The sequence below is a fragment of the Callospermophilus lateralis genome, chromosome 20 (assembly GCF_048772815.1).
Source record: "Callospermophilus lateralis isolate mCalLat2 chromosome 20, mCalLat2.hap1, whole genome shotgun sequence".
Taxonomy (NCBI): domain Eukaryota; kingdom Metazoa; phylum Chordata; class Mammalia; order Rodentia; family Sciuridae; genus Callospermophilus; species Callospermophilus lateralis.
This window is the reverse complement of record NC_135324.1, coordinates 6814865-6832543: the sequence shown is the minus strand read 5'-3', so window position 1 is coordinate 6832543 and position 17679 is coordinate 6814865. Positions and strand designations below refer to the sequence as shown.

General features: G+C 36.1%; 1 protein-coding gene and 1 non-coding gene across 16 annotated transcripts in view; both read left to right on the top strand.

Annotated features, from left to right (window-relative positions):
• Positions 1 to 17679, top strand: part of Setd5 (SET domain containing 5) — a 74824-nt gene that overhangs the window by 50029 nt on the left and 7116 nt on the right. For all 15 annotated transcript variants that reach the window (XR_013089504.1, XR_013089503.1, XM_076841192.1 and 12 more), the window contains 3 exons: positions 4293 to 4416; positions 11170 to 11417; positions 16677 to 17147. Coding sequence is in view for 13 of the 15 variants with exons in the window: in XM_076841192.1 (XP_076697307.1) it covers positions 4293 to 4416; positions 11170 to 11417; positions 16677 to 17147 (843 nt within the window). In the remaining 2 variants the exon portion in view is untranslated. The remainder of the gene's footprint in view (positions 1 to 4292; positions 4417 to 11169; positions 11418 to 16676; positions 17148 to 17679) is intronic.
• On the top strand, positions 9679 to 9752 carry Trnaa-cgc (transfer RNA alanine (anticodon CGC)). The gene has a single exon. It is a non-coding gene; the product is annotated as a tRNA-Ala (tRNA).

Genomic DNA, 17679 nt, shown 5'->3' with positions numbered 1-17679 from the left:
AATAAGTAGAAAATCTCTGAAAAGCTTTTGTACAGGAAATTTGCCTCAGTAATGAAGGAGAACTGGGTCTCCAGGGAAACTTTCTTATACCAAGTATGTCACTTAGGAAGAATTCTTTATCTTGGGTCTTAGTGATTATTTGAGGAGAAGAAAAATGGTTTGCCATGTAAAAAGCATTATGATTATACTTCTGTAAGAATTAGAATGCTGCTAGCTCTAGTGTGAGATACAAAACTGAAAACTGATCCTTCTCCTGTTTTTAGCATTGCTCAATAAGATTTAACAGCTCAAAATCATAAATATATTTGTAAGGAGTGTTTAAAATTAGAAATGGGGTAGATATAGTCTTTAAATGAGGAGCAAGTTGAGAGATGGCTTAATATATTTAAAATAACTTTCTTGTTCTGTGTTTGGCTGGACATGGTACTAGATTTCTAAGGATGTTGGCTGCTAAAAGATTCTTTCAAGCTAGTTGGTAAACGCTCTTCCTTTGGTCTTTAAGAGGGGTTGGCATAAAGACTTTGTTGTAAATAATATGAACTAGCTTCTTGAAATGCCTCTTGATAATTATGATTCTAGGATACAGTCTTATTGTGCTCAAAGACAAATTAAACTCTTACTTTTCCAAGTAGCAGAAGCCTTTAAAGACTGAAAATGTGTGTTTAAAATTGTGACTTCACATTCAGTAGAAAATCCATTTCTTTGAGCCCTTTTGACCTGGTTGTGATTTAAGACTTAAATCTGAAAGCTCATCTTTCTATCTCCATTGACAGAAGAGAAAAAAAAAATTCCATTTAACTCAAATCCATATTATATTCTCTAAATGCATCTGTATGCATCTATCTTCGTTCTTGAGCCTCTTTTATTTTGGAGAGTGGGTGGATGTGTGGGTTGGCTGGCCAGCCAGTTGGTTGTTTGGTTTTTGTGGTGTTAGGGATTGAAAACAGGGCCTTGTGCATGCTAGGCAAGTGCTGGACCACTCAGCTACAGTCTCAGCCTTCATCCTTAGTCTCATTTTATACAGGCTATACTTAAGCACTTTGTATGTGTCGTGATCAGTCTTTAGGGAGACATTAGACTGTACATTGAATTATCATAGCATTGGGGTCTTAAATTGTTTATATCTAGATTAGTTAAGATTAAATCACTGGTTTAATATTTATTATAAACAAATCTATGTTACAAAATATGCAGCTTTTTTGTGGGCAGAATAAACAAAATTGAATCTTTTAGCTAGAAATTGAAGTCATCTTTATCCTAGGTAGGAATGGAGAAGAGTTATTTTTAGATTGGTTAGAAAGGACACATCTAGTTCAAGACCTAAGAACATTTCCATGATTAAACCAAACCATAATAAATTTTGAAAATCCCTCAGAATATAAGTTAAATGAATAAATGAAAAAAAAAAACTACCTTCCATGGGATTAGTTATAACAATGCATATTCTTAATAGGCTCACTGTTTAATATCTGGTTAAAGAATGTAGGCCTCATAAGTTAAAAATAGTATGAGACAAATAAAAGTCTGATCTATATATATTTGTACCCAGATAGAGTATTTGTCAGAACATTTATTGATATCCCTGGAGTGTCTAAATTAAATTGAGCCATAGTTCCTAAAAGAAGATATCTTATGATTTTATTATTTTTTAGATTTCACTTAAACAGTACTTTAGAAAAGAAGCATTTATAAATGACCAACAAAGGGCTAGGGATGTGGCTGAAGCGGTAGCATGCTCGCCTGGCATGCGTGCGGCCCGGGTTTGATCCTTAGCTCCACATACAAACAAAGATGTTGTGTCTGCCGAAAACTAAAATAAATAAATATTAAAAAGTTCTCTATCTCTAAAAATAAATAAATAAATAAATAGATGACCAGCAAATCTTTAGTCATTTTATACATTTTATCGTTTTCTATAAAATCATTTAGTCTCCTCCATTTCTTAAAAACCTACCAGACTAATGAAATACTTTACTTGTACATTGGTATTTTATTGTATATTCTGAAGGATTATTAATATGTGTGTCATTAAGTATGTGTTGAAATTTCATTGAAAAAATACTGAAAATTTGTGTATGTTTTCTCACTTACCCTTCATGACAACCCTGTGGGGTTTGGTATTATTGGGCACAGTTTAGATTCAGAACTTTTGGCTCAAAAAAACTTGCCCAAAATTAAAGCATCTTGTTTATTGGCACAGCCGTGTTTCAACTCAGGTATTGGGATTCCAAAACCTGTTACTTCCTTCTTCTTTCCCCATAATAATGCTACCCTTTCTCATCTATCTTTGACTTTTCAAAAAAAAAAAAAAAAAAACATTTTTTCAGGCTGGAGTTGTAGCTCAGTGGTAGAGCACTTACCTAGCATGGGTGAGGCACTAGGTTTGATCCTCAAACTTTTCTCCTTAATATAGTTTCAGAGAAAGGAGAAATGTTCTTTAGTAACCAAATAGAAGTTGGTCGGGGGGGGGGTGTTCTAAAATTAATAGGGGTGATTGGAGCTTGTTAGATTCAAAGAAGTGTTTTCATGTTTCTTTTTTATACTTGTCCTGAAATACTATAAGAATCTTCAATAGGGGCAGGGACTGGGGCTGTAGCTCAGCAGCTGAGCACTTGCCTAGCATGGGTGAGGCACTGGATTTGATCCTCAGCATCACATAAAAATAAACAAATAAAAGAAAGACATTCTGTCCATCTACAACTACAAACAAAAATTAAAAAAAAAAAAAAAGAATCTTAAACAGGCCAAGGAAGAGAATAGGTTTGATCGTATTTGCTATGTTTAACCTTATCAACTGTGGTAGCATCTTATTCCTAGAATACCCCTGTTTTTCTTTTATGTTTCATTTTTGTGGTCATCAGATCCATAATGTAAAATTTTTTTGTGGGTACATCTACTTGACGCTATAAAAATTAACTTCTAGAGGAAAACTCAGGAACCACCAAATGACTGCTGTCATCTTCTCTGAGAAAAAGAAAAAAAAAAAAAAAACTTGTACTAAGGGTATCTAAGACAAAGGATTTTTCACTCACGTCTTCCCAAGTAAAATTTTCTCCTCTGCTAAATGAATGCTTTAGACAGGATGACTTTAAGATCTCTTTTCAGCTCTAAAGGTATTCTGTATGTAAGGGAGTTTTGGGTCTTGTCTTTTCAGTGACCTGGTCATATCCTAGAATATTAATGAAATTCAGATGATCCTTGAGTCTCTTATATATTCATTCACTCCTGTCTCCTCTATATATTGATTCACTCCCATCTCCTCATGTTCACAATTTTATTTTTGTTTTCATTTGGCAGTCCACAGTGACATTTACATCATAAGTTTCTAAAGGGAAAATCTATCAGAATTGTTCTCTCTGGTGGAGAGAATATTTGCTTATCTGTAATACATGTTCTTTAAAGGTGTGAAACTTATTCACCTTTTCTCTTCGCATTTGAGGCAGAGTCTAACTTAGAAAATGATGTTTGTCAAAACTCAATCTGTCTTCTGTCAGGGAAGGGGAACCACAGAACAATGAGGAACCTACAACTATGTATCTTAAGAGATACATTATTGGTAATATATGTTCTCTCTTCCACAGGATATAAATTCTTACTATCCTAATTTTTGTAGGCTTACAGTCTGACCTAAATTTATTTCTCATCAATTTAGATTCCAATATTCACTACCAAAGAAAGTAACTTATTAGAGAGGTCTTCTTTTTGACTTTTGATTTTTTTTCTGGTGATTTGCATTATTCCTGCATAATTTAACCAAACTAGTTGATTGGGGGAAGTTCATAGGTTATTCCACTTCTGAGTAAGTCTTTTGGTATGTAATAAAGAGCTATTTATTCTCATCCAAAGTCCTCCTGTGAATCTTTTATCTCTTCAGATGTCCCAGCATAGAGCAGACAACTCATAAGAGAATAAACTTTATCTTCTTTTTAGGCACATATTTCTGTGTTAGTTTTGTTCTGTATGACCTGACCAGTCTCTTAAATAAATGTTAAGATTTCTTTCTTATTTCTTCCCATTTACCCCGTCTTAAGCAGTATGATAGTTGGAGTTTTTACTTGTATTTTTTTTTTCCCCCTTAATTTCTTCTGGTAGAGGAATTGATCGGGTAGTATTCTAATACAGTGAAATACAAAACTTATTTTGGAGATTGAGATTTGACATGTTATTGGATGAATGTGTTGGATTGCCTCTCCCAGCACTTGATGTAAAATGACCTAGTTTAGTGTGTTTAAAATAAGTACTGAAAAGTTTTAAGGTGTTATTGATAATTCTCTGATTTTCCCCCCTTATAGCGCTGGATAAAGCAAGCCTTGGAAGAAGGGATGACTCAAACACCTGTACCCCAAGAGACTAGAACGCAGCAACTATACCAAAGTAATGAGAATAGTAATTCTAGTATCTGCAAAGACAATGCAGGTATGTATCTAAAACCTTTCTAAATACATGATCAATCATTATTTGAGGTCCACATTAAAAATTTCAGAATTCGTACTCTGATATAAAAAAAGAAATAGCATGTTCTCTAAATAGTTACTTTACATCTGTCTTTACAGAGGAAGAGAGAGATCTCAAGTCAGGGATCAGTTTTCCAAGGACGACAAAGAAGGAACTAGACAGTATACAGATAACAGCAGAAATGGTTATAAAAAAGGTTAGATACATTTAAAGTAGTAAGTTTAGGAATATATATTCATATTTATAAGGGGGGAAGGCAAGAAAGTGAAATACTAATATTCAGGGAAAAAAATGTAAGTGTTTGAGTTGGGGGCATGGTTGAGGGGCAGAGGATTAATGAAATAAATATAAGGAATTGTTATTAATTGGTTGTTTTCAAGTGAACTTGTATAATTAGTATAAAATATTTGAGAAGACATGGCTTTAAATTCAACTTAAGCTCCTTATGAGTTTTTGAACAATATGGCTATGAAAATTCCACCACTGGTTTTCACAGTGACTCTTGAAGGGATTCTCTTTGAAAGCATTCGTATATTAACTTGTGGTGACATGTTAACTTATTTAGTACAGTCTTTTTAACAAAATTTCTCCTGTTCATGTCAACTGAAAAAATATTTCAGGTCCGGGGTGTATTTCAGTGAATTAGATTTTCAAACTTATATAAAGCTATAGCTCACAAGATAATATTTCATATTTTCATAAAAATATTTTTTATATTTATAAACTTGAATTCAGTTAAATAAACTTTTACTAGTAACATTTGCTTTATATTAAAAGTCTGCTTTTTTTAGCTGAGCACAGTGGTATGCTCCTGTAATCCCAGCAGCTCAAGAGGCCGAGGCAGAAGGATCAAAAATTTGAGACCAGCCACAGCAACTTAGCAAAATGCTGTCACAAAATAAATTTTAAAAGGACTGGGGTTGTACCTCAATGGTAAAACATTTATGGATTCAATTCTGAGTACCCCATCACCCCCACAACTACCCAAAAAAAAAAAAATATATATATATATATATATATATATGCTTTTATTTGGATTTTTTAATTTAGGGTTGAAAAACTGGGCCACCACCTTTTAAATTATTGACTTAGTTTATTCTTCTCTCCATAGATTGGATTATACCTTATAAGTTATGAACTAATCCATGTGTAACATAAATAATATTAATATAAAGAAATCATTGGCAGATGTCCATCAGTATTATCAATTTACTGGCAGGTTTTTTTCAGGGGGTGGGTACCAAGGATTGAACTCAAGGGCACTCAGCCATTGAGCCACATCCCCATCTCTAGTTTTATTTAGAGAGAGGATCTTACTGAGTTACTTAGCACTTCACTTTTGGGGAGGCTGGCTTTGAATTCACAATCCTCCTGCCTCACCCTCCCAAGCCTCTGGAATTACAGGCATGTGCCACCATGCCCAGCTATTGGCAGCTTTTGAAGTTTAGTTAGAGTAATTTAGGTGAGATGGTCTAGGTCTATGTGTGTGTGTGTGTGTGTGTATGTGTGTCTGCTGTGTAATATGTAGGTGTGTGAGTAAGATTAGAAAAGGAGATTATACCGCACTTCATGTCCTGACTTAGCAGAGACTTAAAGGAAAAGTGCCTTGAAAACTAGAAAGTGTATGTTTCTACATGCCCTATTTAGTGGGGAATTAGACTGTTAGTTATCAATGCATTTTTTGAACTTTTGCTCAAAAAATGTCTGTAGCAAACAGTGGGAGGATTCACTTAATTAACAAACATAAGGAAAAATTTATAAATTAAGCACTAGGCCAAGTATGGTGGTGCATGCCTATAATCCCAGGGGCTTGGGAGGCTGAAGCAAGAGGATTGCAAGTTCAAAGCCAGCTTCATCAATTGAACAAAGCCATAAGCAACTGTCTCTAAATAAAATCCAAAAAAAGGACTGGGGTTGTGGCTCAATGGTTAGACGCCCCTGAGTGACTTATATTGCTAAAAGTTAGTATAAATACTGAGGAAATATTTGTTAGAGGTTTTTGTTGTTGTTGTTATTTTCAAGAATACCAAAGAGAGGCTGGGGTTGTAGCTCAGTTGGTAGAGCATTCGCCTTACATGTGTGAGGCACTGGGTACGATCCTCAGCATCACATAAAAACATATAAATAAAATAAAGGTACTATGTCTGTCTACAACTAAAAGAAACTTCAAAAAAAAAATACCAAAGAGATGTTAATAAGGGAGACATATCAATATAGTGAAAAGAATCAAATAGACCTTTATTTGAGAATCAATACTGTCCTTTACCAACTATATGTTGTTACTAAGTGTTTCTAAGCTTCATCTGTAAAATGAGAATAATGATATTTGCTTTATGGGGCTAATATGAGATTGAATAGCACATAAAATGCTCAAGACAGTATCAGATCCATAATTGTTACTCTACACAGAGTATTCTTTCTTGTCAAACATGAATACTAGTTACATTAAAAATTCTGAATTCCTCAGGCAAGAGTTGTACCTCAGTGTAGAGTGCTTGCCTAACACATGTGAGGCACTGGATTTGATCTCAGCACCACATAAAAATAAATGAAGTAAAGGCATTGTGCCCATATACAACTTTGAAAAAGTATATTTTTAAAAAAAAAGACTTTAAATTTCTAAAAGTTTAAATCATGTAGCATTAGAACTAACTTAAAGAGCAAAACAGCAGGGCTGGGGATGTGGCTCAAGCGGTAGCACGCTCGCCTAGCATGCATGTAGCCTGGGTTTGATCCTCAGCACCACATACAAACAAAGATGTTGTGTCCGCCAAAAACGAAAAAATAAAATATTAAAAAAAATTTCTCTTTCTCTCTCTCTCTCTCTCTCTCTCTCTCTCTCTCTCTCTCAAAGGGGGGAGCAAAACAGTATAGTAACAGTTTTAAATTAGATTTGTGATCTTAATTAGCACCTTAAGTCTGTATTAAAAGAATATTATACGATGACCAAGTGTCCTAGGGACCACTTCTCTTAGGAATGTAAACATAGTTTAATACTTGAGAATTTATTAATATAATTCATTTGTTGGTCAAATAGGGAAGGAACAGTAATAGCACATTGGCTATTACAAATTTAATAATAAAATAACATGCTTGGTTTTAATCTATGTAAAAAACAGTTGCCAATTATAAACTCCATTGTAAAAACCACTTAAGCCCTGAAGTAGGTTATCAAATTATCCCACTGTTATTATTTAACATATCCTGGAACTGTTAGCCAAAGAGACTACTCAAAATAAAAAGAATAACAGGTAAAAGTACTGATAAAGAAAGGGTGCATGAGTTGTTGTCATATACAAGTAATATGATCATCTGCCTAGAAATCCCAGGAGAATTAACTAAAAAAAAAAAAAAAAAGTACTAGAGAAGCATATTCTGTCCACAGTAGTTAAAAAGAGAGTACACTAGAAAATAAACCTGAATGAAAGTTAAACAGTTGTACCTGGAGATAAAGAGAGAACCCACTGGTATTTTTATAGTCTTGGGGTGGGGTGTCAGACACATATTCCTGATTATCAGAGGCAGAAAATCAAAGAAATGAATGATTCATGCATTTAACTAAGTAAAAACATAAAACATTACATAGCAAAGACAATATTTAAATAAAATTTAAAAGCAGGCAGCAAATCAAGAAACTGCATTTGAAACATTTTTTTCAAAGGATCAGTATCATTATTTAGAGAGCCTGTAACGTCAAGAAAAAGACCAATGAAATGCAGGCTTAGGTGCATGAGCAAGCAGTTTTCACAAGAATAAATACAATTTTAGGCGCCAGCGTTGTGACTAAGCATGTTTGAGGCACTAGATTCAACTCTCCAGTACCACATATAAACAAATAAAATAAAGGTCTCCCAACAACTAAAAAATATATTTTAAAAGAGAATAAATACAATTTTAGTAAACATGTGAACATTCTTTTGGTTTAAAAATCCTGCATGTAGCCATTTGTCATAATAAAAAGAAAGAAAAAAACAATGAAACAAGTGCAGAAAATATGTAGGAGTAAAATTTTTGTTTATTGAAGTATATTTATAATAGCAAAAAAATGAAAGGTACTTAAGCTGATAAAATTTTGGTAATATTAATGCCATGCAGTCCTTAAAAAACTGAATTACAGACTTATTTATTTTCATAGCAAGGTTTTTACCATGTATTTCTGAGTAAAAGTAATTATTAAGCAGTGTGAATAAGACAGGAGTCATTAAGACCATGTTAAGAAAGAAGGTTTTAATGCAGTACATTAATTTGTGAGTATGATTTCAATTTTTGTGTGTATTTTTACATATATAATGTTTTATATATATATATATATTTAAAAATTTAGTTATAGGTGGACACAATACAAAATAAAGATTTTTTCATTCTTTTTTTTTTTTTAATTTATTTTTATGTGATGCCTAGGATCTAACCCAGTGCTTCACACATACCAGGCAAATACTCTACCGCCGAGCCACAATCTCAGCCTACATATATAATAATCCTGAGAAGTACTTGAGTGAAGTTTAACAACTGGGCTAGGGATATAACTCAGTTGGTAGAATGCTTGCCTTGCACACACAAGATTCCAGGTTCAATCCCCAGCACCACAAAAGGGGTAGGGGGTAACAACTATTGTGCAACAAAATAAAATGAAATAAAAAGGGAGGGGAAAGTGAGTAATCAAAGACTGCTGGCCTATAAACTTCATAAGGGGATATGTCAGGTCTATTTTTTGCATTAGAATGTCATAAGTACTCAGTAAATATGTTAAATGAGTCTCCTGTAGACTGATTCGCAGGCAATAGTTTTTACCCAGATTTTCTAGTTTTTCTACAATGAACTTTATCACTTCACTTACTTGACTTTAATAATTATCAGTGTTGGACCTAACAGAACAGAGGTCTTTTTATCAAAGAGGAGAGAAAACTTAGTATCTAGGAGAAAAAAAAGGAAAGCATGAATATACTTCCAGCATAGGAAAATTAAAAAAAATTTTTGAGATACCAGAAAGAATATAAACATCTCCAATATTTTTGCATTTATTCTTCTCTCTGCATTTAAATAGGTTACCCTAATCGGTGCCTTACACCTCTTAACTCCAAATAGTTTCCCAGTTACCAGTTTTATTCTAATCATTAACTGCTGACCCAAAACTTTTACCTGAAATCCTGGATAGGTTCACTCCTTTCACTAAGCTTTGCAGATGTAATTCAACATAGTGATTAAAGTGTAGACAGGAGGGCTGGGGATATAGCTCAGTTGGTAGAGTGCTTGCCTCGCATGCACAAGGCCCTGGGTTCAATCCCCAGCACCACCCAAAAAAAAATAAATAAATAATAAAATGAAGATAGGAGCTAGATTACCTTGTATCTCTGTACATGCAGCAATGTCCTCCTGTTTAACGTGGGGTGACAATACTACTGGATTTATAGATTTGTTAATACTAAGTCAGATATTTCACATAGAACAGTGCCTAGTATGTAAAAATCACACACAACACTTGCCCAGGCTAGACTTGAACTCCTAGGTTCAAGCAATTATTTTTCTCCGTCTCCCAAGTAGCTAGGATACAGGCACACACTGTCACACTTGACTTTAACTATTGTTTTTAACACATAGCAATATCATCAAACGTATCAAGCATGTTTTATATGTGCTTTCTCCTACAGTCTCGCTGAGTTGCTGAGGCTGGCCTTGAACTCAAAATCCTCCTGCCTCGGCCTCTGGAGCTGCTGGGATTACAGGCATGCGCCACCACACCCGGCTTCTCTTACAAATTTTTGAGCTCTTGAAAATAGAATATGTGTTGACTATCTCTCCCCCCCACCACCTGTGTCATTATGCATCAGTGATTTGCATATAGGAGGTGTTAAGTAAATTCATGGCCATTGTTAAATCAATCAATGAATAGAATTAGGAGTATGTATTTTCCAGTAAGTAGGCTGCTTTGTCCTGAAAGGTCATTGACATATGTAGTGTAGTAATTTGCTTTTTAAGTAGACTGAAGAAGTATAGAAAATGGGGTTAGCCAAATGAGAAAAGGAGTAACATCTAGATTTTTTTTTTAATGATTGAGATAAATATTTATAAAAATCAATACACACTTTTCACTAGAGATTAGATCCATATCAAGGAACTATGTATGCCTTTTCTTTTCAAAATGTTATAGAACCATTGAAAGGGGGCACAAGTACATAAGAAAAGGTAAACGGCATATGCAATTTGGCATGCCAATAATTTTAGTTGGTGATGTGGCAGTTAAGTAGAGGGTGATTTTAACAAAGTAACACAGATTTAAAATTTTTGGAAGCTTGGTGTGATAGGAAGAATTTCTCTTTTGTTCTGATACAGTAAATTAGTTCTGTGTATCAGTCATGTGAATTGTCAGATTCAGAGCTGGGTGTGGTGGCCCACATCTGTAATCCCAGCTCCTTAGAAGGCTAAGGCAGCAGGATGGTGGGCAGCACAGCAGGGGCAATATAACAGACCTAAGTGTCTTCAAAAGGAAAGAACTGTCAGAGTAATTTGAATTTCTCTGAGAGAGTGCTTTAAGACTTATTTTCAGTGCAGTTATAATTAAGAGTTTCTCTGGGTTTTTTGTTTGATTGCAGGAGTTAATTTAATGAGATGAGGCAAAAGAGATACAAGTCATTATAGGGCAGAGATTAATAGCTTGACTACAGAGCTTCCCATTAAGCTACAGTTCATCTCTCATGCGAGCTTTGTATTTCACAGACTTGTTGAGCCCATTAAAGAAATGGAAGTCTCGCTATCTGATGGAGCAGAATGTTACCAAGTTACTTCGGCCTCTGTCTCCGGTCACACCACCCCCTTCCAGTTCAGGCTCAAAGAGCCCCCAACTGACCGCACCTGGCCAGACTCACCCAGGAGAAGAGGAGTGTCGAAATGGATACAGCCTCATGTTCTCGCCAATCACGTCTCTTACTACTGCTAGTCGCTGCAACACTCCTCTGCAGTTCGAGGTGATTTGGGTTTGGTTTTGGGGGTGTACTAGATATGAAAAATCATCATTTGTACCTCTTCATTTCAAATATAATGTCATTTCAAATGTTTCTTTACTGTCTTCCTTCCCCATCTCACCAAGAGAATGGAAAATCTCAGGGTCAGTGTGGCCTGTTAACCTGGTAGCTTCTCATCTTGGCAGCCCCTGTGCTTCTCAGAATAGGAAGAGTGCTACCACAGATCACATTCATTTCTCTTTGGCATGCAGTTCCTCAGTCTCCTTAACTTTAGGTATTAGCATGCTGGATCTTTTTTACATCTTTACTGTATACTTTGGTCAAAAGAGGCTTCTAGGTGCCTGTAGTAACCATTAGTAGCAGCAGCCTGAGAGCTTAGATTGTACTGATGGGTTGTGTCTCCATGTAAATGGGTGAGGTGTCTTTGCCAGGTTGTTTGGTATTTTCATTGGAGCCTCAGTGAGCAGATTTAGAAAGCATTGGAGAATGGCTTATGGCGATTGTCTTTTTGTTTTTGTTTTTTTCCACTCCAGGTTACTTTCCCTTCTTGTTTCAATGCATTAGGAATGAAAAATGGACACAAGACTAGCAACATGCATTTATAAAAGTCAAATTTGTTACATTCACTTCTTTGGATTAAGTTAGAAATCTATACCTCAGCTGTTTCAAAATGTAATTCTGAATCATTTTAGTATTCAAGTTTGGGTGGCAGGTTTGAATAGAGTCCATGCGTTTTTGTTTTTTGTTTTTGTTTTTTAACTCCTATTTTGCATGTTGCTTTCTTCTGTAATTACCTTAAATGGACACTATTTCTTCTCAGAAAACTTTTTTCTGACCACTAAACGTACTTAGCTTTCACTTCTCTAGAGGTTGTTTTGATCATTAAATGTTCTAACCAATCCCACCCTCCCTATTCAGCCTTTTTGAGAAACTAAAGAGTAAAAAAGCTGGAATTTTTGTGTATACTCAGAAGGAGAAAATAACATTGAAAGCACAGCTTTGTTCTGTACCTTACTTTAGATCATAATATCTTACTTTTGGAACAAAACTTCCTGGAGCTGGGGTTGTGGCTCAGTGGTGGAGTGCTCGCCTTACAGGTGCGAGACCCTGGGTTCTATCCTCAGCACCACATACAAAAATAAACAAGTGAAATAAAGGTATTGTGTCCAACTACAACTAGAAAATAAAGATTTAAAAAAATAAATAAATAAATAAACCTCCTGGTTGTGTTTGACCTTTCTAGAAAAATTACTCTTTTTCAAATTCCTTATGGTATTCTTGTTAGGGAATATTAAGGCAGCAAATTCAAAACTTCTTTATTTTATTTTATGTACTTACAGTTGACTTTTCATTAAGCAATTTGAATTTTATAATAAGATATCATGAGAAGGGCTTGGGTTATAACTCAGTGGTACAGTGCTTACCTAGCACATGTGAAGCACTAGGTTTAAATCCTCAGCACCCCTTAAAAATAAACAAAGGCATTATGTTCATCTATAACTTAAAAAATATATATATATATATCATGAGAGAAAATTCTCTCTGGAGGCCATTAGATTATATGAATATAATAGCATGTTTTATCAAGGCAAATTATATTATTATAAGTGATATTACAGAAATCAGAAAGTAAGTTTTCCTCCAAAACAAGCAGTCAGTGCATTCTGTATTCCTTATATTGTTTTGAATAATTGTGAAACACTATACAAACGAAAGGGGTTTTTATTTATTTAAAAAATTTAAAAACTCAAAAATCATTTTAATGAAGCAGAATACCAGGAAGGAAAGAAAATATTAAATAGCAGAAATTCCAGTGCAAGGTTTCACTGTTGTAAACTTGTGATTTAATTAAGGAAATTTAGCCTTTCTCATTAAAAAAAAAAGGAGGAGAAGAAGAAGAAGAAGGGGCTGGAATTGTGGCTCAGAGGTAGAGCGCTCGCCTAGCTTGCGTGAGGCACTGGGTTCGATCCTCAGCACTACATAAATATAAAATAAAGATACTGTGTCCATCTATAACTGAAAAATAAATATTCAAAAGAAAAAAGAAAAACTTTACCTCCCTGACCCATCCTTATTACGATACTAATGGCCACACTCTATGTATATTCAAGTAAAAAAACAGCTTACTTTGGGGGAAAATATTTTTGAAAAGGGAAGAATATTCAGGAGATAAGTGAGGAAACTCCAGTGCTGAGGTAGTGGGCCGGTGTGGGGGACAGCATCTAGAAAGAGAAATTAAAGTAACATTGGGAAGGCACCTCTCGTTTTCACTAGAATAACCCTTCCCTTCTATTCTGCTCTCAGATCCATACTCCACACAGATACTAGCCACCCTCCACTGAATAAAATTCACAGCTAAAAGCCTGCTTTGCTGAAAACAGCATCATTAATCCTACCCACTAGAGCATAGGTCAGCCACCAGAGCCACACTTGTCCAGAGTCCACAATGTTGGGAAATCCTTTTCTCACCTCAGCCCTTGCATTCTGAATCCTTGTCACAGTCGGCACCATTACTTTCTTTACATGTCATTTACATCTACCTATCATGAGCCCACTGCCTAGTCTCTATTGTTGGGCAAGTGCTGCCTCAGGTGAGAGTACTACCCTGTGTAGATTCTAGGTGAACATACATGTTTTTTTCTTTTTTTGCTATGTTCCCTGAAGTAAAATGGATGCTAACCAAGATAATATTGTTTAGAAGTGCTCCGGTCCAATTAGATTGTGCCAAGAGCCAAATCCAGCTTGTAAGTTAGGGATTTCATCACTCACACTTCCTTGGGCTCTCATTCAAGAGAAACTGACCAGTTCTTGTTAGTCCCCAGTATGCTAAGATGTTCCCCCTGGATAACCATGGTGGCCTGAGACATATAAGACAATGAAGGAATGGGATGATGAGAAGGGATGTGGGTGTATGAACAAGGTTCCTCTAAAAAGGAATAGGGAGTAGGATGCCTTCAATAACAAGTACTAAAAGTTGCTAAACTTTCTTCTGATACAAAAAAATATATAACCCTATAAAATTTCACCTCTTTCCTGATAGTATGCTTGAGGTGTTTACTTACAGCATGAAACATTCTAACCAGTTTTTCCTTAAATGCTTTCGAAGACCCCAGGAAGCATTTTAATAAGTCATTCTATCCATTTAGATGAATTCTGCAGTTAAACAATTTCCCCGGTGCATTCTTATCCAACACCTCCCCTCCTCCCCAAGTTGTGGCTAACATCTATGCTTGCTTTATTTTTTGTTTGTTTTGTTTTGCTTCTTGACTTGGAGTAGATGAATAACAAGATGCTTTTCCCTCCTCTAGAACATATCCTCCCCTGAGAGTTCCCCTGCGCATAGGCCCGAGTCCCTGTCACCCGAGGTAGTTATCACACCATCTCAATCACACTTGGAGGCTGAGAGTGAGTGTGCATGAGTGTGTTCCTGAGTGTATGGGGAGGGCTGGGGGTCTGAGTGAATGGGGAGATGGGCTGGAGGGCGGCCGATCAGTCACAGCAAGTTGAATGAATCTTTCTTCCTGTGTGACTGTGACTACACAGGATTGTTCATGTAGATGGAGGAAAATTTAAGCAGCTATGTGTATGTGATGGGGTTGATCTTTGTTGTTTGGGGGAGGGGGTGGATGAAGAATTCTATTAAAGAAGAACAGAATTAGAAGTTTAATGGATGCTGAGTATGTGATAAGAGCCTTGTTAAAGTCATTAATAAATAAGGTCTCTTTGTTAACAAATAAGGAAAGTTGGTAGGAGCTGTCTTTTAATATTTATTTTCTTAGGCAGTGTATATTGGAAGAGTTGGACAGTGACTTATGCCTTGTTCCAGGGTTAATCTGACAGCTCTATGTAACCAGACGTTTGGGGCTGTGGTTGATAGATTAAAGAAGCTTCCTTAGGAAAGTTATTCTGTCTCACAGCTTTCTTAAATCTTTTCTGTAGCTTCTTAATGGGTGTGTAAGGAAACTGAGTCCATGGCTTCTGTGTCATAGGCCTCCTTTCATTCTGCAGTGGTTGGGATATAGTTTGCTGTACAAGTGGTATCTCTTAGAATATCAGTTGAGTGTGTTTTTCAGAAACCTTAATGCTATGGAAATGCCAAAATCAGATTTTAGTGCTAGAGTTTTTATTGTAAGGTTTGGCTTAATTAACCCCATGAGTCTACATGGAAACTTTTTCCTCTTAAAGAGGAAGTCTTATAACCTTTCAGAATCTACTGAAACTTTAACCCCACTCACTTCCAATTTAAAAATTAGGGCTAAAGTCCATGAGAGTTAGCCAAACTCTGCATCTGTCAGATTTTATAAAATCAGTATGAAACTGGAAAAGGGTTGTGTTCCACTAATGTAGCAGGTATTTAAACTATCTTGTTAGGAAAGTACAGCTCACTCACTTTCTCCTCAGCTGGTTGTTAAAAATTCTAAGTTAATATAATTTGGAGACTGACATGGTGTGGCATTTGGGGTTTTGATACCATGCTTGTAGACAGTTAAGCTACAGTTGGCCTAGTGGTGGTAAATCTTGGTGTTAGAGCTAATGATAACCAAATTGAAGGTGAAGTTTATTTTGGGTACATTTCAGCATTTCACATGCTCTGCAATGTTGAGCATCAGTGGTCTTGTGATATGTTTGGCATACATTAGAGGATAAAGAAAGAATTGAGTGGTCAAGAAGTTGTATGAGATGAGAAACACTTATTTAATAGTGAAAGTGAATGAAGAACTGGTTGGTTGATGTCTTTAATGCCATTCTCCTTTACTGAACCAGTAGCTTAAATACTTGCCTTTCTGTCTACCTTCTACTTTTCTCCACCTTTTTCCCTACACCCACCTTCCATCAATAGTAAAAATTAATAACACCAAAAGCCAGTTAATCTTAAGGTACCTCTGTAGTTTGCATGGGGCTCAGGTATATTCCAAATTATACCACCAGTCCCTTATAGTATAGTGCACAATGACTCAGCAAACCTGATGAAAGGCTAAGCAGGCAAAATAGACACATTTGGCCAGTTACCTAATTCTAACTTTCCCAGTATTCTCATCCAGAAAGACTTTAAAGCATTTTGGGAAAGGCCAGGATTCTTTAGTAATCTGGCCTGTATCTATTGCTTTGTGGAACTTTCACCAATGTTAATGGCTTTCTCTCCTCTACTTCCATCCCTCTTTTCTTTCCTTGTTCACCTTTGCCCCTCTCACCTCCCTTTCTACCCTTTGACTTTTTCCTTTCTCCCCTGCCCTATGTCTCCGTTGATTTTTATTCTTTCAGCTCTGTCACCGAAAAGACCTGGATTTGACAAAAGTAGGATACCTTGATTCCAACACTAACAACTGTGCTGACAGACCTTCCCTGCTCAACTCAGGTCATCCTGACCTGGCTCCTCATCCCTCCATTGGGCCCACCTCAGAGACTGGCTTCCCAAGCAGAAGTGGAGATGGACATCAGACCCTCCTGAGAAACTCAGACCAGGCATTTCGGACAGAGTTCAATTTGATGTATGCCTACTCCCCTTTGAATGCTATGCCTCGAGCAGATGGATTATATAGAGGGTCTCCCCTAGTAGGGGATAGGAAGCCTTTACATTTGGATGGGGGATATTGTTCCCCAGCGGAAGGGTTCCCCAGCAGATATGAACATGGCTTTATGAAAGACCTTTCTCGTGGATCCCTGTCACCTGGTGGTGAAAGGACCTGTGAAGGGGTCCCATCTGCCCCCCAGAACCCACCACAAAGGAAAAAGGTAAGTCTTTTATGTTACAGAGCTCCCCACTCCCCAAGACCATTAATCGAATAATTCAGTGGATATTTACCAAGTTCTAGGTGCTCAGGCTTCTCATATAAGTAAGACCTAGTCTCTATCATGCCTAGTGAAAGTCAGTTTAGTATATTTTGGTGAGTATTGTAAATATTCAGGGCTGGTGATGTAGTTTGGTGATAGAGCACTTGGCTGACGTGCATGAGGACCCAGGTTCCAGCCCCAGCACGAAATATAATAATAAATATCCAACAAATTTAAATATCTGTTATGTGCCATATATTTGCTAGACAGTTGAAAGGCTAACACAGTGAAAAGGAAAAAACTTAAATTATTCAGCACTTCCCAGGTTTTTGACACTGTGATAAGCAGTTTACATTCATTTTATCCTAACCATGTCCTGTGAGATAGGTGATTTCCCATTTTGCAGATAAAGAAACTAAGGCAATTTGAAAAACTAGCCCATGGTCACTCATAGTAAATGGAAAAATCAGGACACTGTCTAATTCCAGATTGC